Here is a 26,561-nt window from a genome sequence, read left to right as displayed (position 1 = left end):
GCATGTCTGTAGGAGAACATGCGTACACACTCCCACAGCATGTCCATAGGAGAACATGTGTGCACACTCCCACAGCATGTCTGTAGGAGAACATGTGCCCACACTCCCACAGCATAAGGGGAGGGATAGAAAGGGGTAAAAAGAAGGGATGCAGATCAGAGAACCACAGCTCAGTTCCCAAAGGCTGGGGAGCTGGCTGTCCCGCCATCTGTTTTGATATATCTCTGGGTTTTTTTTTCATATTTTTATTGATTGTTTGGGAATTTCACATCATGAACCCCAGGAATCTCTCTTTCATTTAGCAAGCATTTGCCAGCCGTTGTGGGTACCGTGAGCCCCGAGTCCAGCAGGAGAAAGTTATTGCCCAGTACCTAGCCAGAAACACCTAGAAATGGAGTTCATGCTAAAGAAATTTTGCCAAACAAAAGAAAAATCCCAGTTCATCCTACCGAATGTGGGCTGGCAGCTCGTGGTTAAAGGTCCAGGTATGCACTTGGTCAGGGTGCATAAAAAGACAGCGTGCAGGCTTCTACTTAGGGATGTCAGACCTTTGGGACATTTTATGAACCCACAGTGCTCACCTCCTCCCCTCCTCTTCCCTCCTTCCTCCTCTTCTTTCTTTTTCTTCCTCTTCTTTCTTGACCTCAGCAGTGCAAGTAAAATTATCATAGTTTTTACTACGGTATGCACCCAAGGTTCCCAAGATTTTCCAATAATCTTTTAATTTTATGCAAAACTGCCACATTCCCAGTTAATAGACACAGCTTATCATGAGAAATGGCACACTGGAATGATGGCTGAGCGAGGGAAGTCCTGGCCAGGCAAGTGTGAGGACCCAAGTTCAGACCCCAGCAGATGCAGTCCTGAGCACTAGTTACCCCAGCTGTGGTCCTCAGGCAGCGTGAGAGGGAGAGGAGAGCCCCCAGAGGCTTGCTCGGCAGCAGGCCTGGCTTATGCTGCAGCAAACGGAGAGGCCCTGTGTAAAATGGCAGAGGCTGTCCTTGAACCTCCCACACAGCACTCCCACCCCAGTTGCAAGCATAGTCTGGTGTGCAGACGCCGGGCTTTGTCAGAACGTCCTGGGTGAGCCGTGACTCCCTTTATGCCACCACATCTCACACATCCTTGAACCGCTCACTCCGCCGTGGGTCCCCGGAGCCCTGGTTATTTTTACGGTGGACTGCTGCATTCATGCTAGCACGGTACTGCGGGCTTGTGAGGTGGGGGGTCGGGGCACCCAGCGTGGTGTTAGGTAGTTCTCTTTGGAAGAAACCTAGGAGCGGGAGGAAGTAAGTTTGCTCAGAGCTCGCAGTCTCGCGAGTCCCAGCCACCTCAGCGCTCGTCACGGACGGGCTTTGTGACTGTAGTGCTGGCTCCTTTCTCACCCTCTTAGAGAGGACACCGAGTCCTCCATCCCTGAGCTTTTCAGTCCTTACAGAGAACGCCTCTGAAAGTTGCCCTGATCCTCCTTTCGTGTAAAGCACCCAGCAGGCTGTGCTTGTTACTATCTGTGGAAAGCGCTTATAGTCATCCTTTTAGCCTGTTCACCTTGACCTAGACCTCCAGTGTGGTGAGAGCTGCCACTGGAGGGAGTGTGTGTTCACATGCGTGTGCATGTGCTCGTGCATGGGCACACCCATGCACATGAGGAAGCCAGAGACCAACCTTTATGTTCTTTCTCGAGAGCTGTCCTTTGTGTTTTGAGATGGGCCTGTCACTGGGTTCTGGGGCTCTCTGGTTAGGCCAGGCAGACAGCCTAGGAGCTCCAGGGGTCTGTCTGTCTCCACCTCCCCGTGGCTCGGATTACACTGTATGCCCAGCGTTCTTTTTACATGACTTCTGGGGTTCAAACTCAGGTCTTCATGCTTGCGGGGCTATGACTGAGCCATCTCCCCAGCCCGATTCTAACCTTATGTCCTCAGTGTTCTAAATGCAGCCATGCTTCTTAAAGATGAGAGAGGGACCAGAGACTGATTTGACTGTGACGTCATTGCCTCGGGGTTCTTGGTTTCTTCAGCTCTCAGAGGAAGGGCCCACACTTCCATAGATGAGTGAAGGGTTTGAACTTATCACCTCACCTTCTGAGGTAGACATTGGGTCACCAGATTCCATTCTAAGAAAAATGATTTGAGGATGGGATCTAAGTCATGTGCATGTATGCGCGTGTGCGCGCACGCGCGCGCGCGCGCGCGCACACACACACACACACACACACACACACACACACACACACACACACACACACACCGTGGTCTCATTGGAGCACACATACACACACCATGGTCTCACTGGAGTTCCTGACCCGAAGCAGTCTGACTACCCAAGCATAGGAACAAGACTTCCCTCCCAGAAGCCCCATCGCGTGTTCCCACAGTGCCCTCCACTGCAGCTCTGCGGGCAGCCATGCAGAGAGGAGCTCTGACAGAAGCAGGTCTGCTTCCGTCTGTTGACGCTCAGAGCCGCTGGGTAGATTTTACTGGACAGAGGATGCCATGCTGCAAGAGCAGCTTCCACGCCCCAAGCCAGAACGTCTTGGCTGATTTGGCGCGGGCTGAAGAGGTGCTGTGCGGCTGCGGTGGGGGAGCTGTAACCGGAGGTTTCTCTCTTTCTCCCCATCTCGCTGCAGGTGAACTGTAATGGCTTCACCATTGAAGATGAAGAGCTCTCTCATTTGGGATCGGCGATATTCCCTGAGTAGGTTGAGTCTGACTTCGTTCCTTCCCCTTTGTACTTATTTAGCGCTAATTTGGTTTTTACATAACCCACCCTGCTGCGTGTGGCAGGCATGAAACGCCAAGTGAATTAAGACAGCTTTTTAATCTGCCAGATTTCAAAATATTTCCCCTACACTTGAGGATCCGAGGGTGGCAGGTAGCAGAGCGATGGTGGTGACATCCCAATGGGCCCAGGCTGTTGTTAAGGAGTATCAGTACAGAGAGGAACACCCTGTGGCCTGCTGGGAAGCGTGCTGCAGGCCCGCGGCTCTGGAAATCCTGTTTCTTATGCTCAAAGTGAGACATTAATTGCCGATACAAGAGTTAGTCATGGTTTGGGGAGAGAATATGTCAGCTCTTGCCCAGCTGCCCGTTTTGGAAAATGCCAGTGGAAAGTGGCATCGCCTGGAGGGACGCTGAGCTGGAGGGGCGCTGAGCCAGAGGGAAGCTGAGCTGGAGGGACGCTGAGCCGGAGGGACACTGAGTGACTAGAGAAAAGTTTCAGTGTTACCAGGTGTTTTTCCCCGTGACTTCAGGGATATCTGGATGCCCCTGAAAGGCTAGCTAATGTGGAGGTCTTCATGGCTCTGTTGTTCATGGAAATTCAGAGTGATTGGTCCCTACTTCACAGGTGGCCAGGGGAGCCTCTGTATGCCCTGAGTTGATCAACACTATGCCAAGGATGCCATCTGCTCCTCACCTGCCATGCACCGGTTCCTGGTGTGTTTATCTGCTGCCGGCTGCAGGCCGGTTCTTGTTTACATCCGGGGTGGACAGGCTGCCTGTCCACCCCATATGTAAAGCCAGTCACTCACTCTCCTTAGAGCTCTAGTAGGCAGGAGAGAGGCAGAGTCACACCCCACCCCCACAACAGGCACTCTGGGGCAGTCCACCTGCAATGGTTCTGAGATCCCTTCCCTTTTTCGCATCTTGGGGCAAGCCAGAGAAGGGTTCTGTCCTGTCTCCTGGGGTCAGACTGTGCTGGTGCTCTGAGTAGCTGTTCACATGGACAGGTGTGCCCACAAGAGCATAAGCCCCAGTTGCTGGGCATTTTTAATTGGGGAAAAATCCTTTAGGGCTGAAATCACATGAGTGTGTGATTTCAAAGGCAGCATTTGTGAGATCAAGCACCTTCCCCTGTAGTTTAGAAGTTTCTGTTCTTAGAACTTTGACCTTGATATAATCAGAAAGCTCAAAGCACCTCGCCTAGGCGAGTCTCTGTCACTGTCCCTAAAAAGCAGACAGTGAGCAGCGGGAGAGGCCATGTCCCAATTTCCCAGATTTGGAGATTGAGGTGCTTCTCTGGGTCCTGGGGCGGGGATCACAGCCCCCCACCCCTCGCAAGCAGCTGGCATTTCTCGACATCTGAAGAGAACATTTGAGAAATGATCCACTTAGACAGAGAGTAGCCCCTTTGTCTCATGCTCGTGTGTCCCTGGGGGCAGCCGGCTGCCAGCATTGTTGTTTGAGCCTGTCCAGAAGGAATACTCCGGTAGATGCTACTTTTCCCATATTGCTTAGAGATCATGTTTCATATGAGGATTTCCTATCTGAATATGTTGAAAGAGTAACGTGTTAGGCATTGGGACCGAGGGTGTGGTTCACTTGGTACCATGCTTGCCTGGCATGCGCGAAGCCCTGGGTTTGGATCCCAGCACTACATAAACTGGGCATGGTGGCACGAGGGATCAAGGCGTCAAGGTCACCCCTGGCTACTTGCTGAATTCTTGATCGCCCTGGGCTACATGAGACCTTGTCTTAAAAAACAAAACAAAATAAGACAGCAAAACCCAGAAAGGCCAGGTATTATTCTGAATGCGCAGAGAACATTCTCTTAGAATTATCTGTGTACTTTCAACCATCTTACGGAGTCTGGAGACTCCGTCGCTCTCAGCCATCAGACAGGTAAGCCGTGAGTCAGTTCAGCAGTCTGCCTGCAGCCTTCGGACAACTGGGTTTCCTCTTTTGATTGACAGTGTCGCGTTGATGAACCACAGCTGCTGCCCTAATGTTATTGTGACCTACAAAGGGACCGTGGCAGAAGTCAGAGCCGTACAGGAGATCCACCCAGGAGATGAGGTGAGATGGAAGACATGGCGGTCGGGCACTGGACTCAGGCTGTTGTGACAGGCAGAGCGGCCCAATCTACGTGGAATCTCCATAGTGACCCATGCAGCCAAACTGTATGGGCCCTGGGCCTTCCCTGGGCTATCTGTCAGGTTTGGGACTTGGTTTGATGTCCCTTGATGCTCACCATTTCCTTAGGCCAGACAGAAACAAGAAATAAATTTGAATTAAACCCCTTTTCCCCCAAAATTTATTCATTTTTATTTTGTGTATCTGAATGCCTTGTATATATGTATGTATGTATCCATTCATGCATGTATGTATACATGTATGTATGCATATCATGTGCACGCCTGTGGTCTACAGTACCATGTAGGTGCTGGGGCTTGAACCTGGGTCCTCTGTAAGAACAAATTCTCTTAACCATTGAGCCATCTCTCCAACCCCCTTCAGTTAAGTTCTTAGTCAGGATTTATCGTCTGTGTATCCCCGATGTGAGACAGTTGGCTGGTGAGTTTTTCTTCCACAAAACTCAACATCGTTGTCTGGACTTGTTACTTTTCTTGTGGTAGTAGAATGTTCAACAAAAGCAGCTAAATGAAGGAAGGTTCTGGTTTTGTGGGTACAGCCCTGTCCAGTTGGCAGTATTAACCAGCACATTGTTAAGGAGATAGCCCAGCAAGACCTGGTGAGGCTCGGCTCCAAGTGGCATGTCTTTGAGGGTCTCTTCTCAGAAAGGGACCATGGGCAGGTGCATGCCCAGCTCAGGGAGGTAGAGGCACTTTGGGGAAAGGAGGCTCCAGCTCCCTTCCTTAATGTGAGGTATAGAGAGAGACATGCTTCATCACCTGTTCCCTGGACTGCTTCTCTTTCTGATGCTGTGGTCACGTGTCCACCTTGTGTGATTACACTTTCTAGGTTCAGTTTTGGTTGAACCGATACTGCTGTTTTGAGGGTCATGTCCGTGCTAAGTGACAGAAAGCTTTGATTTCCATTCTTCAGAGGTCCACAGCTAACATTCATGCCCCTTCCTTCTCTTTGCTAAGCCCCGCATGAGGTGGGTGTCCAGTCTGGAGCCTGGATACTGAGGTTCCTGACTGTTGTATGGAGAAGAGCCTCGGGCCCCTTTGAAAGCAAAGCAGAGTGAAATGCCCAACCCTGGCTTCCATTAGACTGACCAGAGACAAATGGCCTGTCCTCCTGGATAGGCTGTGTGAGCCTTGGACGGTGCCCCTGGAGTGGCCTTTGTCGCCATCTTCTGGACGCGTCCCTCTGTTGCACTGTCTGCCCATCATGGCAAGGAGACAGGCTCCCTTCCTTGCCACACCTGTGTCGCAGGGCCTGGCTGGCTGGTGTTTCTCTTTCTTTGTTGGCATACAGTTGTGGATTGTTCCTGTGGTGACTTCAGTTTAGGGAAGTCAGTACTTGTGGGGTTATTTGCTTGCAGACGGAAAGGAGCCAGTTCCTCTGGGTTCCAGGTATTAGATGGAACCAACATACGCCCGAGGCTTGCCTCGTGAGCCAGGGAGGCACCAGTGAGGGACTGGCTACCACCCTGTGCCGTTGTCCCTGACGGAATGGCAGTGTGGCCTGTGGACCCTGCCACACTGATGACATTTGGACAGTGCCCAGGTACGTGGGATGCAGGCATTGTCGTCCCTATGAATAGGTGATGGGCACTTTCCAGCAGGCCACATGTGGCTGTGAAAGGCCCCCAGCACAGATTCATAAACATATTTAAAATATCAGATCTTTGTGATTTTTTTTTAAAAACTTGATTGCATGATTCTCAGGCATGAACTATATAGTAATATCATGTTGCAAAGTCAAAAGGTCTGGCACACCCACAAGGGCTGACCTTCTCTCTGTAGGCTTCAGGTCTTTGTTCCAGACCGTTCTGTAACAGGCAAGGCCAGGAGAATGAAGGAACCCTTCCGTGTTCCCTGGCGTCAGGATCGCAGCTCTTTCTGAGTGAGGCCCGGCCACTTGTATCCCGGAAGCCATGTATACTGCACTGCCCCCTAGGCTACTCAGAGCCCCTGCCCCCCCCTGCACTATTGCATGATGTCAGGAGGATAGGTGAACAGACCTGGGTGTGTAAGGCCGTGTTCTCCCCTGCACACACCCAGCAGAAACAGCAGTGAGGACCTGGAGCCATTGCAGGCTAGGATATAAGGAGAAGTAAATAGGGCCAGGCAGAGTCCTGAGGTCCCTGCTCCTGTCCCTGAGCCCAGGACAGGTCCTAGGCCTGATTTTTGGTGAGAGAAGGTAAAGGGTCCTTCCATCTCTTAGTTCCCGGTTTAGGGACTGAGCCTATAGACCGTCTCACCACCACAGGGAGATGGACACCGTTCCACAGCCTTCGAAGAGATCCAGTGTTGAAGGAAGCCGTGTGACCCTCAGTGGCCACCCTGCTTGCTTTCTCTCCCTATCATCCATGTCAGAGCTTTGCAAAGCCACAGAGTGGTAGGAATTGTGTTTCCTCTTGCAGATGTCTGGGCTTTTGTACCCTAGGTGTTCACCAGCTATATTGACCTGCTGTATCCAACAGAAGACAGGAACGACCGGCTAAGAGACTCCTATTTCTTCACCTGTGAGTGCCGGGAGTGTACCACCAAGGACAAGGTCAGTTCGCTGATGGGGCGGAGGAGAAGGGTGCACATGGGTACCGGGTCCTTGCTGTGAGCCCACTCCAACCTCTCCCCCCACACAGGGCATCTTGACCCTTTTAACCCATGTGACACGGACAGGCAGGGGAATGCAGGTAGATGAGGCTCTGCTCAGCCGGAGAAATGTCCCCCCAGTCTGCGGTGCAGGTGGGAGGAGGCTCTACTGGGTTTCTGTTCTTTAGAAAGAAGTGATGGCCCAGGCTGTGAAGATGGCCCTCAGCAGAGTGCTTCCTGCAAACACACAAGGAAGTGGACTTACAGTCCGGTCTCAGCGCCAGGGTGGGGGCGGAGCGAGGACAGAGACAAGCTGATCACCAGAGCCTGGCCTAGCCTGCTTGATGAGCCCCAGAAAGCAAAGCGGGGCTGGTGTGATAACCTCAGGGTAAACATGAAGACTCACGTTCAAATCCCTAGAACATACAAAAGGGCATGTGTTACTATGTGTGCCTGGAACCCCAGCGCTGGAGGGTGTCTATGTGTAGGGAACACAGAGGTGGGATTGGTGGAGCTTGCAGCTTGGCAGCCTTGCTTCAGGTACAGAGAAAGACCCTTGATGAAGGGAATAAGGTAGAGAGAGAGGAGGGTATATAAGATCCTCCTCTGTGCCCTTGTGCCCAGGCACACATGCGTGCGCACATCCCTCCCGCTCAGCAAAACAAGGTGAAGCTACCTCAAGAATGACGTCCTGGGGGCTGGAGAGATGGCTCAGAGGTTAAGAGCTCTGACTGCTCTTCCAGAGGTCCTGAGTTCAATTCCCAGCAACCACATGGTGGCTAACAGTCATCTGTAATGGGATCTGGTGCCCTCTTCTGACCAATAAGCACACAGACAGAACACTGTCTTCATAATAAATAAATAAATCTAAAAAAAAATAAAATAAAACTTAAAAAAAAAAAAAAAAGAATGACGTCCGAAGCTGACCTCTGGTCTCCACGTGGATAGCCACACACAGTCAGGCTCAGGCTTCTTGAACTTGTGTTCAGGTCCTACACGGCCCGCATTAAGGGTTTCCAAGGCCAGCCCTGGTCACTGGTCTCCTGATGTCTAGACGGGCAAACATAGCCATCCACCTATAGAAAACACTCTTGGGATCCTGCCTCAGGAGACTGACCAGAAAGCTCCTGCTTATGGTTTTATAAAAAGTGAACAGAGTAGGGTTCCTTATAGACCCAGCCCTAGCCGCGGCCTCTGTGAGAGTGCAGGGATGATTTGAGCAGTTTGCCCTGGAGGGGGCACCTCACACTGTGGTCATCCCCCTCAGGACAAGGCCAAGGTGGAAATCCGGAAGCTCAGCAGTCCACCACAGGCAGAAGCCGTCCGAGACATGGTCAGATACGCGCGCAACGTCATTGAGGAATTCCGAAGGGCCAAGCACTACAAATATAACCTTTCCGTGTGTCCCATCTGGGCGTACTACCGTACTGCTATCTCTCACTGAAGGGGGTGGTGGGAAGCTGGAGGAAGGGAAAAGGAGAGGGTGGGAGTAAGGTTTTGAATACGGAAGGAAGGAGGTCTCCTGTGGGAAGACAGAAGCCAGCAGCCCCGGGCTGTCCTCACTAGACTGCAGTGGTTGGGGTGCCATGTGGGGGAAAGCTACCTCCTGGAGGAGCCGTGTGTGCTGTTTTAGTACAGGTAGGCCCAGGGCTAAGGTCTCACACAGCACCACAGTGTGTTCTTGGGATTTGTAAAAGGAGCTGGAATTTGCATCCCAGAGGACAGAATTTAAAACCTTCCCTCTACTTCTCCCGCTACCTCCCTCCCTCCCTTTTTTTCTTACCTCAGAATTAGGGATTGAACCTGAAGCCTTGCATATGTTCTGCCTCTGAACTTTGTCTCCAACCCTTTTACTTTATATTAATAATTAATTAATTATTTTTTTTTTTTTTTTTGGGACAGAGTTTCTCTGTAGCTTTGGATCCTGTTGTGAAACTAGCTCTTATAGACCAGGCTAACTTCGAACTCAGAGAGATCTACCTACCTCTGCTTCCCAAATGCTGGGATTAAAGGTGGATGTCACCAATGCCCAGCTTTGTTTGTTTGTTTGTTTGCTTGTTTTTTAAGTGATTTTTTTTAAACCCACAGGGAGGATGGTGGGCTGGGCAGTAACTCAAGTGTTGCCCACGGTCTCTTTTTAAGTTTTGAGACCTGCTTTTATGGTGTGATCTAGGCTGATAATGAAGGCCTACCATAACCCAGGCAGGCTTTGAACCTGCACATCAACTTGGCCTCCCGAACAGCCACCACCAGGCCCCTGTGGCACATTGTTTGCTCTTGAGAGGCAGGGTTGCAGTTGTACCCTGTGTTTGGGAAGCTTCCGTGGGGCACAGCTTTCTAAATGCTCCTGGGGAAACACTGCGGTGCTCAGGCTCAGAGCCTGGGTGACATTAGGGCTTCACTGAAGATGGTGGGCTCCATCCTCACTGTGGGTCTGTGCTGTTCATTGCTTAGCAAGGAAGGTCTGGGGGGTTTTCCTGGTTTCTGAAAAGAAAACTACAGTTCCCTTTACTTCTGTTACCCATTCTGGACTTCACTCTTCCCAGAGTGAGGTAAGACTCTCCATCTGAGATGCCCCGCCCCGCCTGGGTTGCCCCGCCCCCACCTGGGTTGCCATGCCCTCCCTGGGATGCACGTTTCCTTGACCTTCAGCACCCCCTAGTGAGCTGCTGGAGATCTGCGAGCTTAGCCAGGAGAAGATGAGCTCCGTGTTTGAGGATAGCAATGTGTACATGCTGCATATGATGTACCAGGCCATGGGCGTCTGCCTGTACATGCAGGACTGGGAAGGAGCCCTGAGGTACGGACAGAAGATCATCAAGCCCTACAGGTGAGCACCGAGTGGAACGGGGTGCATGCCCCGCCCCCGCGCCCATCCCGCCCCTTGTGGGAGGAGTCATGCCTAGAGTAGGTGCTTACCTCTTCTACCTTAGATAGCACTTGTGACCTGGTGAGTGGCAGTGGGGGTGGGGTATCCCAGAGGCCTTCTCTCCTCCCCCCTCCCCCCCCCGACGACTCATGCACGCCGCCCCCTTCTGCCTTTTCACACTGAGCGGCCAGCGGCGTCTCACTGACCTCTGGGATCAGTGGCCAGCTGTGGTTACTGAGGTCTCCTCCTCAGAGTCGAATAAAACAATATGGGATTCCAACCTGTAGTGGTAATGACTTAGAGAAATGGCCCACCCTAGAGGGTCGTCAGACATTAATGTGGAAGACAGGAAGTCTTAGCTTTGTCATAGGCCTCTGGGCAACCACTCCAAGGCTGAGTCCCCATCACGGCTGAGCCCCCCAAAGCCTGTACAGTAGGCATTTGGGAGATAGGCTGCGGGATAGTGTGAGTGATAGACTGGAAGTGTTATACCTTCCCTCTGCGTTTGCCGGGTAATCCTGGTGATCTTGAGAAGCCCAGGCTCTAAAACTCGGGACTGGAAGGAGAGAGAGACCTTTTCCTCTAATCTCTGCCATCCACTTACCCACTGTGCCCTGGATGGCCAGCAGGGGGAGCCAACGAGGAGGCCAGCTCTGCAAACTTGCTCCTGGAATGAGCTAAACTGGGGATCTCTGTTCCTGGAGGAACGAGGAAGTTCGTTCACTGGTCTCTAACCTTCCTCTGAGAGAGGGACACAGGCAGACAGCAGTAGCCATTGGCCCCTTCCTACGCTTCAGGGATTGGGGAAGCTGCAGACCCAAGGCTTCTCTAGGCAGCTTGCCTTCTCCTGCCTGGGAATTCAGAGGATCAGCGCAGACAGAATGGAGCCCGTAACAAACACATCTTCCACGATCACCTACAACTATATCCTGGGCTGCGTTCCCAAGGAAACGGCTCTTTCTTAGCAAACCCTATCAAGCAGGCCTGAGCTCACAGCAGAGAGAAAACCTGACCCGGACACTCGGTCCTCTGCTAGAGAACAGAGAGAGATGAATTGGGTGTTCTGGCTTCTGCGGGCTTAGGGTATAGCGGACAGCCGGGCTGTTCAGAGACTGTGAACGTGTGCAGGTGTGAGCATGCATGCGTGTGAGTGTGCGTGTGTGGCCTGTCTGTCTGAAGAGAGGGAGGAGGCCTGGTTGTTGCCCATCTGGATGCAGTATTCACTTGACGGTCTCCCCAGTTTCTCTGTCTGAGCGTAGCTGAAATAGAAAAGTGGGCTGGGTGTGTTTATGCACACATCATGGTGAGATTTCCCCAGCAGTTCTGATGGAGCTTCACCCGAACACACACCACAAAGCAGGCACAGTGTCTCTGACGGTGTGTACGCGCCCACCCCACACTCAGGCCAGGACGCCGTGGACTCTGGGGAAGCCCAGCTACTGTAGAGTGACCTGTTTTCCTCCCGTTCCAGTAAGCACTACCCTGTGTACTCCCTCAATGTGGCCTCCATGTGGCTAAAGCTGGGAAGACTGTACCTGGGCCTGGAGAACAAGGCTGCTGGGGAGAAGGCTCTGAAGAAGGTATGTGGGGCCGGGGCGTCCCAGCAGTGAAGTCTGCTGAGTGCCCTTGTGCCAGGGGAGGCTGGTGACCACAGTGGTGGAGGGGAGCAGCTCTAGGCTACCCTCTGGCCGTGGCATTCCGGGGTGCTTTCTGTAGATGGAGGTGGGATCCACTGCTAAGCCTGTTCTTTTTCTGACCCAGGCCCTTCAGGATAGGAGTGCATACATCAAGGGGGCTGGACTGGACGAGATAGGGGACGGGTTCTCCACTTGCCTGCATTTTAGGATTGAGAATCCGATGCCTAGTCTGAATCAGGGGCTGGATCTAGAGAGTCACTCAGTGTTGGGATGTTGCCTGGGCAAATTCTGAAATGAACTTACCTGATCTCCATTCGTGGAAGCCCATCACACATGGGTTCCTCTTCCAGCAATGAGGTCGTTTCCTGACGTGGAAGGCTCAGATGAGTCCAGGCGCTCAGTGGCCTTCAAGTAGGCCCCTGGAAGCTGGAAGCTGTAAAAGGCACAGGGCCCCCGGCGTATGTGTACACGTGTGTAGGCGTGCATGTGCGTATGTACAGGTGTACTTATAAATATGGAGGCAGAAGGCAGCCTCCGGTGTAGTTCCTCAGCCCACATTGTTGGCAGAGTCTCTTGGTGGCTCAGAGGTCACAGATTTGGGCAAGCTGCTCTGCGTTGAGTCCCAAAGATCACCCATCACCCCCAGTGCCAGGTTTATTTTATAAGTTTGTGCCACCATGCTCAGCTTCCTCACGTGGGTCTGGGCCCAGGCCTCAGGTCTGTGCTTGAGACGGCGCTTTACTTCCTGAGCCGTCACCCAGGCCTGCTGTCCCCGGGTCACCCTCCTGAGAAGTAGGATCTCTGTTTTATGTGGATGTTGACAGTGAGTGTGACTTCAGAGTTAGTCTGTGGATTCTTTGAGAGACTGTATAAATTCTGCATCCACAGTCTAGGCCAGCCCTCCCCCCACACCATCCCCTCTCCCCCCTCGCCTCACATTTCCCAAAGTGTCTGTGGAGAATTTGGGAAAGCAGGGGTCACACCTCACATCTCAGATAAAGAGCCAGGGTCTGGCTAGGATGAAATGTGAGTTGTGTGACTTTTCTGTTGATGTCCTGTCCACTGTCTCAGTGAAGCCAGGAAATAGTACCTAGTTAGGTCACCACTGGAAAACATCAGTGAGTCGAAAATGTCTAGAATGGTGGGTTAGAAGCATGTCCTGAGGTGAGGCCCTCCGGGTCTTTCTTCTCCTGGGTTATCTGCAAGGTGAGGGGGAGGTGAGGAGGAGGTGGAGAGGAGGCTGTGAGGTGGAGGTGGAGGAGGTGGAGGTAGGGGTGGAGGGGAAGGTGAGGAGGAGGTGGAGGAGGTGAGGAGGAGGCTGTGAGGTGGAGGGGGAGGTGAGGAGGGGGCTGGGAGAGGTGGCTTGCATGCTGCATCCGGAAGCACTGGCATGCAGCACGGACTGCTGTCAAACTAGGTGCAGCAGGCCAGGATCCTGGTTGGGCTCATCTGCCCCATGTCTTGCCCTCTCCTAGGCCATTGCCATCATGGAAGTAGCTCACGGGAAGGACCATCCATACATCTCCGAGATCAAGCAGGAAATCGAGAGCCACTGACTGCACCCCAGCTTTTCTTCAGGAACCTCATAGGACTTGAATATTTGTAGCCTCACGGGTCACCCCAGCCTTCCGCAAAGCCTTGCCTGTGCCACTGTTTCAGGTTCACGTTCAGCTCTGACCTTAAATCCATCTCCAGTGCGTTCCTTTTTTTTTTTTTTTTTTTTTTTTAAGGTCATAGCATGACTTCATGAACTACAGATTTGGGGCAGACTGAGCTTTAAAATCACAATTATTTTTCCTCCGTGCCTGTTGGAATGTTCTGCATAGAGTCGAATGAGAAAAGAATAAAAGAGCCAGGCCTTGAAAGTGTTTCTCACATCTCTGAGGATGCGCTCGTGTGCGTATGTGCACATGTGTGTACGCATACAAGCATGCATGTGTGCTGGGGAGGCTTCTTCTCCTTCAGTCCTTGAGTCCAGTTCTTTGCCCGCGAGTGGGGTTGTCTTCTTTGGTCTGCAGTTCCTTTCACATTAGACTCTGGAGGGAGAGGGGCAGGAGGGAAGGCGCTAGAAGCAGCCAGCCAGCCTAGGTGCCCTCCCTGGAAGGAGGACTTGGCCTCTTCCCGGCTTCTCTTTGGCACCTTCTGGAGATTCTGAGCAATGGAGGCTGCATCTTCCTGCCATTTCCTCTCTTGTTCCATGGACTAGCCCCTGTGCATTCCTCTCCTGTTCTGGAAAGACTCCAGAGTAAACTTGAGGAAGAAGAACTAATTCCTTACCAACCCTTTGTTGTAAGCAAACACTGGTCTCTACCCCCACGCCAGCAGGTGTCCAGCTCCTCCCAGCCTGGCCACCAGGACCACAGCAGCCTGAGCCTGTTAGCAGTCCCTAAGCTGAGGGCAGGGATGGTACTCACAGAAAAGTCTCTGCACCCCACAGAGTGCCAGTTCCCCACTGGATGACAAGTAGAACTTAATGGAGGTGCCCTCTGGCTGGCTGTCACAGTCCCCTTGGGGAAATGGCTTGAGTGACTGGCCAGCACCAGTGTGTCCCCCTCCCGTCCATCTACATGTGGAGGGCTCTCAGTCACCACACAGTGGGATTGAGCTGGTGGAATACAGTAGTCTGCGGAGTCATCCGGTGACCCTCTCCTGGATGCAGAGCACGCTTACCCCTCCAGCGCATGAGGCAGAGACAGTCCTCTTCTTCCCGTCGAGGCTCGGTGTTCTAAGAGTGCTCTTTTAGCGGATAGCCGTGGCTGAGCCTCACGCGAGCTTGAAAGGTTTCAGTGTCTCAGGAAATTAGAAAAGTGTGCTCCAGCCTGGAGGAGACACCGCTGGTCAGGTCTGTCCATCTTCCCCAGATACAGAAGCAAACCCAAGCTGCTTAGCTTAACAGTGGGCACCTTTTCCTGCACTTAGTAATTAATTGTTCCCAACCTTAAGAGTATAAGAGTGCAGATGTCCTGATTGCCTCGGGACACTTGCTTTCATGGGTATGTGTTTTGCTCGCTCGCTCTCTCTCTCTGTGCCCCCCCCCCCCCCCCGCTCTCTCTCTCTCTCTCTCTGACAGGGTTTCTTTATGTATCTCTGGCTGTCCTGGAACTCTCTATGTAGCCCAGGCTGGCCTCGAACTCACAGAGGTCTATCTGCCTCTGTCTCCCCAGTGCTGAGCTTAAGATGCTAAATGGGCAGAGGCAAATTGTTTCCAATTTTTAGGTGGAGAAAACAACATTTTAGCCTATGCCTGTGGTCTACCGGTGATTGTTGGTTGTATTGTTTAGTTTCTCTCTCGCTGTGATAAAATACCCAGACAAAAGCAATTTTTAGGGGAAAAGGGTTCATTCTGGCTTTGAGTTCTGAGGGATGGAGTCCATTGTGCAGGGGAGGATGTGGCAGGAGGTAGGGAATGCATGGTGGCGGACCAGAAGGCTGGCTAGACACACGGCAGAGACAGCAAGGCTTGACCTAAAGGTCCGCAACCTCACAATGGTGCCACCGACTGAGAGCCAGGTCTGCAAGCCCAAGAGGGACAGCATCTCATAAGGTTTCCAACTTTATATTTTAAATCAATTTTTTTAAAGAACTGTTATTGCATGTTATGGCATGAACGTACAGATGCCCTCACAGGGCAGAAAGGGCTGTCAGATCCCCTAGAGCTGGAGTGTGGTGATCTGCTTTCTATGGATGCTGGGATCCAAAATCAGGTCCTTGGAAAGGTGGAGAACTCTTGAGCCTTCTCTCTAGAGCCCACCCCCAATAACTCTAGAATCTTTAGAACTGGTTCTCTCCTCCCTCCCACCCGGGAGCTGCTGGGGGCTTTTCTACATCCCAACCAGTGACACACTGGACGTCCTGAGGCTCCTGTTCACAGATTGAGAAGCTCATCCATTTGTCTAGGTTTTTGCCTCAAAAAAGGGTTTAGTTGTTTACATAGCCCTACCCAGTCTTCTCAATGCTTGGATTTTGTATATTTTACAGCTAAGGAAAGTAAAATGTAAGTTCACAAAACAGCAGTCTGTTGAGATCCCTGCTCCCCTTCACTCTGATGCATGCTTGGAGCACTTGTGAACATTTTTTGAATATGTTTCTTTGGTTTAAGGGATTTTTTTTTGTTTTTCTCAAGCTGCAGAGGGCTCAGTGGTTAAGAGTGCCTCCTGCTGCTCCTATAGGGGACCTGGGTGTGGTTCCAGCACCCTGTTGGGTGGTTCACAGCCACCTTCAGCTCCAGTTCCAGGGGATCTGACTCCCCCTTCTGGCCTCAGAAGGCACTGGACTTGTGTGCATGTACCCTCACACAAGTACACATAAATATTTTAAACGGTTGATTTCTTTGTCTCTGTTAATATTTTCTTTGGAGACTAATAGGTATGCATATGCTGATGGCTTTAACATTTAAAAATTTTTATGCATACGAGTTTTGTCTCAAGTATGTATGTGTGTGCAGTACCTATATGAACTGCCCAAGGAGGCCTGAAGAGGTCACTGGATCCCCTGGAGCTATAATGACAGACTGTTGTGAGCTGCCAGCCAGTGCTTTTAACCACGGAACCATCTCTCCAGCCCTCATGCTGATGTTTGACTTCTCGAGTGTATACTGAAAATAGGTTTTTTTAATTAGCTAAAGAAAATGAACTGGGCTCGCACACTGCTCGTCTCTCCATCTCCCTGCTCTCCATTTTCACCGGCCCATTTGTGCTGTGTCTTTTACAAACATTATGTAGCTCTTATTTCAAGAATTACAACTGTCCCATTGACAAGGTAGCCATAATAAAAATATTTCCATGTGTGCTGCAGTGAACACCTTCTTTTCCCCAGAGAGACGTTCAATATTCCTTCTCACAAGGAAGACAAGTCGGGTTGTGAAGGACTTACTGTTTATGTTTTTTTTTTTATGTCATTGGACCCTATAAGTTCATAAGGAGTGGGCACTTTTAGGTGTGGCTTTGTTGGAGGAAGTGTGTCATTGGGGGGGGGGGCTTTGAGGTCTCCTATATGCTCAAGCCATGCTCAGTGTCTCAGACCACTTCCTGTTGTCTGTGATTCAAGATGTAAAGACTCTCAGCTCCCTGCCCCAGCACCATGTCTGCCTGCATGCTGCCTTGTTTCCTGCCATGATAATGGACTGAACCTCTTAACCATACGTGAGCCACAATCAAACGTTTTCCTTTATAAGGGCTGTCTCCTCATGGCAATAGAACCCTGACTGAGAAGGAACCCTACCACTGTTGGAAGTTGTCCACATTGCCCCCTGCTCACCAAGGGCACACAGACTCCTCACCTCTTCACAGGCAGAAGGAGGGTGCTTGCATGCTGTGTCTGAAGGGACCAGGAAGGGAAGCCAGCTTTAAACCTAGGGATGAACTGAGCTTTTACAAAACTGAAGGTCAAGACCAAGAACATGGGTGGTGGGTTTACTACAGCACCCTGCCTTCCACATCAACAGAGCGTCAGGGTGAAGGACAGTGGGGAGGGGGAGGGCTTTGTGTTTCATGAGGGTTCTCTGAATGCTCGAGAGAAACCCATTTCTAGGTTGTTTCCACTACTTTGTCAATATTTGCTCCTTGTGTGTTTCTTCCACGGTGAAGACATCAGAAATCACAAACTATAAAATAAATACGTCAGAAGGAACACAGAAGGCAGTTCCCCAGAAGTCTTTGCCTACAAAACTGCTTTTTGTGTGTGTATGGTTTTTCGAGACAAGGTTTCTTTGTGTAGCCCTGGCTATCCTAGAACTCACTCTGTAGACCAGGCTGGCCTCGAACTCAGATATCCACCTGCCTCTGGATTAAAAGCATGTACTACCACCATTACACAACCCCAAACTGATCTTGAAGTAGGAGAGACCATAGGGCTGGGGTGATGGCTCAGTCAGGAAAGTGTTGAGCATGTGGACATGAGGAACTGAGTGCAGTCCCCAGAACCCATGACACAAAGTGGGGCTTGGTGGCACATATATGTAATCCCAGTGGCAGAGACAAGATACCCCCGGGTTTGCTGGAATCAGCAGCCCCAGGCCAGTGAGAGACCAGGAGTAAGGTAAAGCTCCTGAGGAGTGACAGCCAAGGCTGGCCTCTGGTCTCTGTGGGCATGGATGGCACGTGCAAATGCACCCACATACATGCACAAACATACAAAGAAAGGGAGGCCAGTGTACGCAAGTGTGCAGATGTGTTAATGAAAGACTTAAGTGCTTTCTCTGACAACAATCAAAACAAGGTTTATTGCATGTAGAAATCAATAGATATCTTTTACAAAAACAGGTTAGAATAAAGATCTCACATTGTGAAGGCACATAGGAGAAACATTTTATAGCAATGACAAGGACAGAGACAACATCCTCTAGGACCAATAGCTAAATAAGACTTCGTAAGAAACAGTGCAAAAAAATACTGTCAAAAGTCAGCTCCCTACACCTCAGCGCTGTGTGAGAAGCTGGCAAGCAGGAGCTTATTACCTGATAGGAACAGCATGCGTCACTCGGCAGGGGACTCTGCCAGGACAGTCAACGTGGTCACTGGGGACTTGGGAAGGAATGTCCTCTTGTCTTCTCTGTCATTCCCTCTCAGCTGCAGTTTGCTAGGAGAGAGGCTTGGCCACCATCTCTGCCGAGGGGCAAGCGGCTGCTATGGACAGGGTGCTGAGTCTCAGTCTGGAATGCGTTTTCTACAGCGTACACCATGGTGGGTGCCAGCCCTTGAAAGCGCTGCCTTCCGTCCTTGGTGAGAGTCACTAGGCTTCCGTGGCTGAACCAAGAACTGTAAAGCTGCTTTCTAAGCAGGGGGCGGGGGTGTCTATACACCATTTCAAAATAAAATCTATAAATGTCCATTATTTTGAAGGAAACAGAAATTCACAACGTTTGACAGAACACAGAGCAAAAGGAAGCATGAAAATACTGAATGAAGGCGCAACTCGGACGAACTAGCCTGCGGTGTACATGACAGGTCACAGGTTACACTTTTAATAGTCATCTGCATATGTAAGCCCCTCCTCCCAGAGTACCCTCAGCCAGGTCAGCTGACCGCCGAGGAACGGAGGGCACACGTGGAAACCATCTCTGGTGAAGAGTGAGCTTGTATTGCTAAAAACGTCTAGGACTGCCCGCAGTGGCAAGGAACTTCAGAGAAAATTGCAGTTAAAAAAGTCTTACAGCGTCTGAGTCCGAATAAAATGGCTGCAAAGGACAGTTTTCAGTTCAATGCTGAAGGTATTTATTAGCTAACACTGTCGTTGGGGGAAGGCAGGAGGCCCCCAGAGAAATGTCAAGAACGCCAGGCGCCTGCCCAGAGCCACCTGGCTAAACTTGAAGCAGCATTCCTGAGGCCTGAGCAAGAAGTCCCACCCCAGGCACGGAAAAACCCAACCTAAGATGCTCGGCTTCCCTCCTCTCAGTCTCCAACCCAGAGTCCCTGGAGGAGGAGGTTGGGGAAGACAAACAAGGCAGAGGGGTTGGACTAACTATCAATCCCAGCACAGCCGGTGGGGCTCCTGGGAAGCCCTGAGGTGCACCTGTCCCCCAACCAGGTGACAGTAAGCAGGGAGGCCGAGGAAGCGTGCAGTCCAGCAAGCTAGAAGCAGGTTAGACTGCAGGTTACCAAGCAATGCTGTCACCGAAAAGCCTGTGAAGGATGCCTCAGAATAAACAGGGAACCCTGCTGCTACCCTTATTTTTAATAATATTGATAACAGTTTTTATTTTCTTTCTTCTTCTGGTGCTGAGCGACTGTGTCCCCAAGAGGGACATGATGGAGGATGGCCTGGTCTTCTGCCACCTTCATTTTGGTCACTCCCTTCCCAGGTTACAATTTTTGAGGCCATGAAGCCGTTTTTTTTGTTAAATTAAGATTTCCTATGTGGATATTTTAGAGGGGTTTAAGACCATGGTTGCCAGATTTAACTTTGGGGTGGGGAGCTCTATGGACAGGTAGGTTAAAATTCAAAGTGAGCTTCAGACTGCTGGTCTGGGAAGCAGCTGAGCGAGCACGAGAAGCTGGTAGTGTTCGGAGTGGACAAAACAGCCCTGGGGACAAAGTCAGTGACATTATAAAGGTGCCGCCTCGTCCCCATGCCACGGGAACGCTCACGGCTACTGCACAGCCTTGCCTGTACTTTGAATGCATGTGACTTGCACGGGCAGAACTCTGCTCAGAAGCCACGGAGGAAGGCGGGTCTGCAGTGTCAGGCAGAGTCTCCAAGCAGCTGTCTAGGCACAGAGGCCACATGTCACAGTCCGTTACAGGCAGCAGGCAAGGAGCCCGGGAGAAGTGGATCTCAACACTGGAGCACGGCCTTTCCTGGGGTGTTCCATCATTGTTTCCAACTCTAGTTCACGCCAGGGTTCGAAAAATTGTATACCCAGTGAATTTTGGGTAGGAAACTTGGAGCTGACCTAAGCTCTCCCCACCATGCCTTTGGACAAGCTCGGGGCACTTTTGATAAATGATCCCCTGATGGCAGGGCTAGAGCAGAAGAATGGCTCTCGTGACGCTTTCCTACTAACCATATCAGTTAACCATAGCATTTGCTCCAGCCCCTGCCAGATGACTCAGTGGCCTTTAATTCTCTCTAAAATGAGGATGCTGATTGGAGCTCTGGACAACCAACAGTGATTTCTAAGCAGCACTGTACTCTCCATCTATGAGACTGAAGGATGCCAACTCCCTAACGCCGGTCATGGGCAGGCTAACAGAGAACGCAGCAGCGAGAGTTTGAGAAAGACGTGCACTGCAATAGGCTGCAAAGGCTGAGCAGGGTGGTCTAGATAAAGACGCCCACTTCCCGAGTTTGTGATGGGGATGCAAAAGCTGAGAGCAGGGCAGAAAGGCCGAACACTGGACAGGCTGGTAGACCGGTGTCCCAGCTCCCCTAGAGTAACTGACATCGGGACAAGCCATTTGGGTTGGCAGCATGTGGCTGCACACACCCGCCCATTTCTCCAGACGTGTGGCTGCTATGTTCCGCACATGTATCAAGACAGGTGGTTTGCTGCCCAAGGACGCAGAAGCTGAGGTGAAGGCCAGCACCATTCTACGCTCAGAGCGCAATCTGACAGGGCTAACTGTGACTTATTCTACACTCTAGAGACAGCCAGTCTGTCACTCATCAAGTTGTAGGCCACCAGGGAGTGCACAGTTCCCGTGGAAGACCCAAATCTCTCTATTAGAAGCTGTGTGAGCTGGAGGCCCACTCGTGAAGAGAAAACACCAAATGAGAGCCTCAAGGCTGCTTGACTGGGGCACCGGCAGGGAATGGCAGCAGAAGAATCTTTGGTGACACAGGGAAGCTGAGCCCAACAGCAGAGACTTGGCACTCTGTGGACAGAGTTGCTCCTAATGCTGAGAAGGAACGGGAAATGATCGCCAACAGAGGTCAGGGCTAGTCATGTCCCTGAGTTTATCCCAAGTTTCCCGTATTCTCGCCTTCTCACCTCAGGGAAGCGGCACATCTCCCCCAGACAGAAATCAATAACTAAATTTGACCTCTCTGTTAGTCATGCCACTGGAAATAGGAGGCAGATTGGAAGACACAGGGTGCTCCTTGCCTGAGGACATGTTTGGGACCTGTTGATAACGTCGGGCCTGAGGTCAGAGGATACAGAGTGCTAAGCTAGTGCTTCAAGAAGCAACTGAAGACCCCACAGCAGTCTATCACGTGCCAGCAGCTCCCAGCCCTAGGAGATGCAAGGCCACCACTCTAGGTAGCCACATCACAAAGAACCAGTCCTGTGTCCACCAGCTCTTAGCTGAAGAAAAGCCGTGTGGTATTAAACCTTCAATGAGCTGGGAAGAAACAAATGATAGGGATTCAGTCAGTCCAGAAAGCGCCCTCCATTTCCAGGAACTCAGCGCATTCAATCTACATTAAACTAGGAAAAACAGGAAAATGGTGACCTCCTCTGCACACAGGGGGTGGTAGCTGAGAGCTGAAGCTGACAGTGGGCAAGGGTGTGGCTTGCTTCGGAGTCGGTGCGTGGCTGTGTCCCACAAAGACCCTCTGTCCAGGTTAGCGGAGGTGGCTGAGAGAGCCCAAAACACAGGCAAAAGAAGGAAGGGAGGGAAGGAGGGAGGGAGGGAGGGAGGGAGGGAGGGAAAGGGAAAGAGGGAGGCAGGCAGTAACTTCTAACTGAAGAACAGTGAGTGAGTCGGCCTGTTCTCAAAGCAGAACAGTCTCCCAAAGTAAGTGCATTAAACCAAAGCTTGCATGACACAGTCCACGTGAGATGCCACCCCCCCCGAATCTGCAGCCCCTCCAAGTGAGTAGAGGGACCCACTGTCTTCACCTCAGTAAAGCAACCAGCACGCTGCCTAACCCTGCTCTCACCTCTACCCTGTGCGGGGAGCATTGAGGAGGGAGTGCGTTCAGATGTGCGGTCCTCCGACTCCACCAGGAACCACCTTAGAGCCCCACTAGACCAGCCAGGCACTCCTGGCCTTCGCCACAGAGCATCTCAGCCAGGATGCGGAGACCCTGGACAGGGACAAAGGTGGGCATATGCAAATGGGCGTGAGCAGAGGACAGAACCAACTACACAACATGAAAACGTCAAACCAGGGGTGGAGGAATGACCCACTGCTCTGTTGTGAGATGGGATGTCTTACTGCCTCCCGTTTTAATTTTTCTCCCCCTTCAAATCCAAACTGCAGCCATGGGCTCTGACAGCTCCAGCTTCAGCCCCAGCACATTGTCAGGAAACCGATCCCAAACCCTGACTAGATAACTAATTTAATACACTTAGCTTCAAGGCTTACTCCTTGGCTAGCTTCCCAGGTAGAGCGGGCTCTCGGCGATTGTTATGCAGATGCCCCTGAGAGGACTTGAAATGCCTGCTGCTGATTTAACCAGAGGTCTATGGGGGCTTCCTGGGGTGGGAGAGGGAATCCGGAATGTGCTGAAGAACCAGAGGCAACAGTGTTTAAGGAGGAAACACAGCGCAGGACACTTAGATGTTGTCCTTTGGGGTTTCATAGTGCGTTGGCTAGGAAGCTGGGTAGGAAAACTACATCTTCCCTGCCCCTTGTTCTGTTAGCATAAGACAGAAACAGCCCCAGTGATGAGTTCAGAGGGGCATCATTTCTCCTCGCTGCTCACGTGAGACATTCTAACACAATAAGGCTTAGAGATGGCAGGTGCATATCAACATTCTTCAGCCCAGCTAGTGGCACCGACTGTTAGGACTCCTGAAAGAGGAAACTGTCTTCAAAGGACAGCCTCCACGGGCTTTTCCATTTCCCCCCAAATACCTACGCCAGTGTGCCAGGTCTACAAGGGTCATTATCACTTACGCCCCTCGATTCATTCTGCACCGTGGAAGGGAAGGTGGAAGTGCCCCGCCTTCAGATTCTGAACTCACAGACTCTGTAGGAATACCAGTATCAGCACCACGCTGGCCCAGAGGGAAGGCAGCTCTGCTCATCTTCCAGGGATGCTCATGGGGAATCTGCTGTCATAGACATCTACTAGTGTGCTGGGCAGTGTGTGTGCGTGCGTGCGTGCGTGCGTGTGTGTGTGTGCGCGCGTGCGTGTGTGTGTGTGTGTGTGTGTGTATTGGTGGGTGGGTGGGTGGAGTGGATAGAAGCCACAAAGGCATGCTCTTTCTGGTTGGTCTTTTCAGCTCAGGGGAGCGAGAAAAGGAAAACGTAACTACGGAGGAAGATATGACACTATCAGTTCCACAAACACAGTTAGGAAATTATACTCAGAAAAGACACGGAAGGAAACTGGGCTTCAGTGTGTGGGTAGTTGATACCATCACTGACCAGAGACTGGGCTATGCAAGGAAAGGTAGGCGGTGGAGGATTTTACAAAAGACAGCTTCAGTATTCATCATGAGGGGCGAGTATGGCCTGTGTGTGGTGTTCACACCCCGAAATCCCAGCGGTGGGGAGGTACAGACGGGAGATTGGGAGCCATCCTCTTGCTACACACCAAGTCCAAGGTCAGCCTGGGGCCCAGCCTCAAGACATCAACAATGAAGCCCGAGGTGGAATCAACTCCGTCCTTGTTAGCCAAAGTCTAGAATCAGTCGGCACGCAGTGAGGTAGGCAGGGTGCATGCCTGTCAGGGGTGAGCCTCCTGGCCAGGGCCCTGTTGCCGAGTACCAGGAGGCTCCCAGATGTGAGTTTCCTTAGCCATTAAGACCCTTCTAACAACTTAGCCATGGATAGGAAAATGGAACAGACCCAAACCTCACCCTCTTAAATCCCCATCCGCCACACTCAACATTATTTAGTTAAGAATCCACACCGAGGCCCCACCCGATGCCAGGCAGATGGCCTGGTCCAGGGCCACCAGACGAGGGTGCTGGGAGCATGCAAGATGGGCTCCATCACCGCATCAGAGTTCTGGACCACAACAAGGGCTGAGAGAGCAGCAGAGCCAGCAGCAAAGACAGCACGGCCAGCCTTAAACCTTTCTCCCCAGGCTTAGAGACTGAGAGATCATGGGGATGAGGGCAGCAAAGGAGCAGCTTTCCAGGGAGCCGCGTGGATCCAGTGTTTAAGGGGACACTTGCAAGGGCCTTCCTCGGCTCTCTTCCTTCCAGATGGGAGTGAATTCTTTCTCTTGCCACTTTTGACTGGGGGCATTAGTAATTTGTCTGCACCTTCACTAGGGATGTGTTCCCTTATGCCTCTGTGCCTACAATGTCCCATGGGGTCACCACCTTCCCTCCTGGGGCTTATATGCAGATCAGTCAACATGTGGTTCAAATGAGAAGCACTATATTATTGTGAAAAAAATGCATTATAATAACTCAACAAAACTTATTCCAAAGACGGAAAAATAAATTATCTCATATAAAATAATACATGATGTTTGCAAGTAACTCTGGCTCTTGCCTGATGCAAGCCATCGGCCTCCAACTGAGGAGGCAGATGTTGTCCAGAAGTGGCGCCCCCTGCAGGATGGAGCTGGTGCCCTCCTCTAGAAGCTGCAGCTGGGAACTCAAATGAGCCTGGAGTTCTGCAGGAATTGGACGAGGACTTGGTAAACGAACTTGTACTGCGCGATGGTCTGGATCATGAACATCCTCTGCTCCCTGAGAAACCTCAGCATCGTGGGTACGTCCACCTTCTGCAAGGAAAAAGAAAGGGCACACAGCCTGAGACAGGAGGCCTCTCGGGCTCCTCCCGCCTTGGGAAGCCCCTGCCCACTGCCCCTTCAAGGCCATAGGAATCAGCTCTATGCCAGCATTGGAGAACCTGGTCACTGATGGGTATCACTCAGTTAGTGTTTGTTTAAGCTCACTCCCGTGCAAGATCTGAGAGTTGTCGGACACTGCAAGGCTCTCGGAGCAGTGAAGAGTGACAAGTGCCACACATTCTTCCTCCCTCCCCATTCTTTCCCTTTATTTAGGTTGAGACAAATTTTGGGAAGCTCATTCTGTAGTCTAGGTGGTCTTCAAACACATGATGATCCCCCTGCCTCAACCTCCTCAAGTTAACTATTTCTTCTTCTTTTTCTTTTTTTTAAGGTTCTTTTACATGTATTTGTGTGTGTTCTGGGGGTCAGGCTCAGGTTGTGAAGTTTGGTGGTTAGCGCCTTTACCCTCTGGACCATCTTGTTGGCCCAGATATTCCCTTTGTGTGGGGTACATATACATGTGGGCACACCGTACTGTATGGGCGTGCACACTCAGAGGTGGACATCAAATGCTATTCCATCCAGACAGTTTCTTCTCTTCAACTGGAGCTTGCCAGACTGCCCTTTCTTTCTTTCTTCCTTTCTTCCTTTTTTTTTTTTTTTTTTTGGTTTTTCGAGACAGGGTTTCTCTGTGGCTTTGGAGCCTGTACTGGAACTAGCTCTGTAGACCAGGCTGGTCTCGAACTCACAGAGATCTGCCTGCCTCTGCCTCCCGAGTGCTGGGATTAAAGGCGTGCGCCACCATCGGCCGGCTCTTTCTTCCTTTCTTTCTTTTCTTTCTTTCTTTCTTTCTTTCTTTCTTTCTTTCTTTCTTTCTTTCCCTCCGTCCCTCCCTCCGTCCCTCCCTCCGTTCCTCCCTTCTTTCTTTCTTTCCTTCCTTCTTTCTTTCTTTCTTTCTTTCTTTCTTTCTTTCTTTCTTTCTTTCTTTCTTTCTTTCTGTTTTATAAGACAGAGTTTCTTTGTGTAGCCTTGGCTGTCTTGGAGCTTGCTCTGTAGACCAGGCTGCCTTTGACAGCAGATGTTCACCTGCCTCAGTCTCCAGAGTGCTGGGATTAAAGGCGTGCACCACTAGAATCACTAGCCTGGAGCCTTAGCAGTCTAGTGTCCTGATGCTCCATCTGGTGTTATCATCAGTGTCATGTGTGTCTCGTGTCTTCTCTGGACCAGTGTGCTTGTCCACACCTGGTGTTTCATGGATGCTGGGGCTCTGCTTCACAAGTGAGCGCTCATGGCTGCTGAGCCATCTCCTCAGCCCTGAAGGCAAATATTCTTTATTCTCTCTTTTTGTAACCACCTCCAACTCTGCCACCCCTCCCTGCCGCCCCACTTTTCCTCACTACCACTTCCACGTCTCTCATGGTCTCTTCCACCCTTATTACCCCCCCTTCACTCCATCATCACCCCCCCACCCCCACCATCATTCCCCCACCATCATTCACCACTTCCTCCATCAGCAACATCACCACCCCCC

At 51.3% G+C, this 26,561-nt stretch overlaps 2 protein-coding genes across 2 annotated transcripts in view; one reads left to right on the top strand and one right to left on the bottom strand.

The window, feature by feature from the left end:
• The window catches only part of Smyd2 (SET and MYND domain containing 2), a 42,043-nt gene extending 27,031 nt beyond the window's left edge, over positions 1-15,012 (top strand). The window contains exons 6-12 of the mRNA XM_005348863.2: positions 2,627-2,694; positions 4,691-4,793; positions 7,296-7,406; positions 8,712-8,832; positions 10,100-10,274; positions 11,785-11,893; positions 13,426-15,012. Coding sequence (XP_005348920.1) covers positions 2,627-2,694; positions 4,691-4,793; positions 7,296-7,406; positions 8,712-8,832; positions 10,100-10,274; positions 11,785-11,893; positions 13,426-13,506 — 768 coding nt within the window. The 3' untranslated portion in view covers positions 13,507-15,012. The remainder of the gene's footprint in view (positions 1-2,626; positions 2,695-4,690; positions 4,794-7,295; positions 7,407-8,711; positions 8,833-10,099; positions 10,275-11,784; positions 11,894-13,425) is intronic.
• An 8,457-nt stretch (positions 15,013-23,469) lies between these two features.
• Ptpn14 (protein tyrosine phosphatase, non-receptor type 14) overlaps positions 23,470-26,561 on the bottom strand; it is a 137,796-nt gene continuing 134,704 nt past the window's right edge. Inside the window, exon 19 of the mRNA XM_005348861.3 lies at positions 23,470-25,021. Within this exon, the coding sequence (XP_005348918.1) occupies positions 24,893-25,021 (129 nt within the window). The 3' untranslated portion in view covers positions 23,470-24,892. The remainder of the gene's footprint in view (positions 25,022-26,561) is intronic.

This window comes from Microtus ochrogaster, chromosome 6 (assembly GCF_000317375.1).
Source record: "Microtus ochrogaster isolate Prairie Vole_2 chromosome 6, MicOch1.0, whole genome shotgun sequence".
In the NCBI taxonomy this organism is placed as follows: Eukaryota; Metazoa; Chordata; class Mammalia; order Rodentia; family Cricetidae; genus Microtus; species Microtus ochrogaster.
The sequence above is the reverse complement of the archived record's forward strand: the minus strand, read 5'-3'. Positions and strand labels throughout refer to the sequence as shown.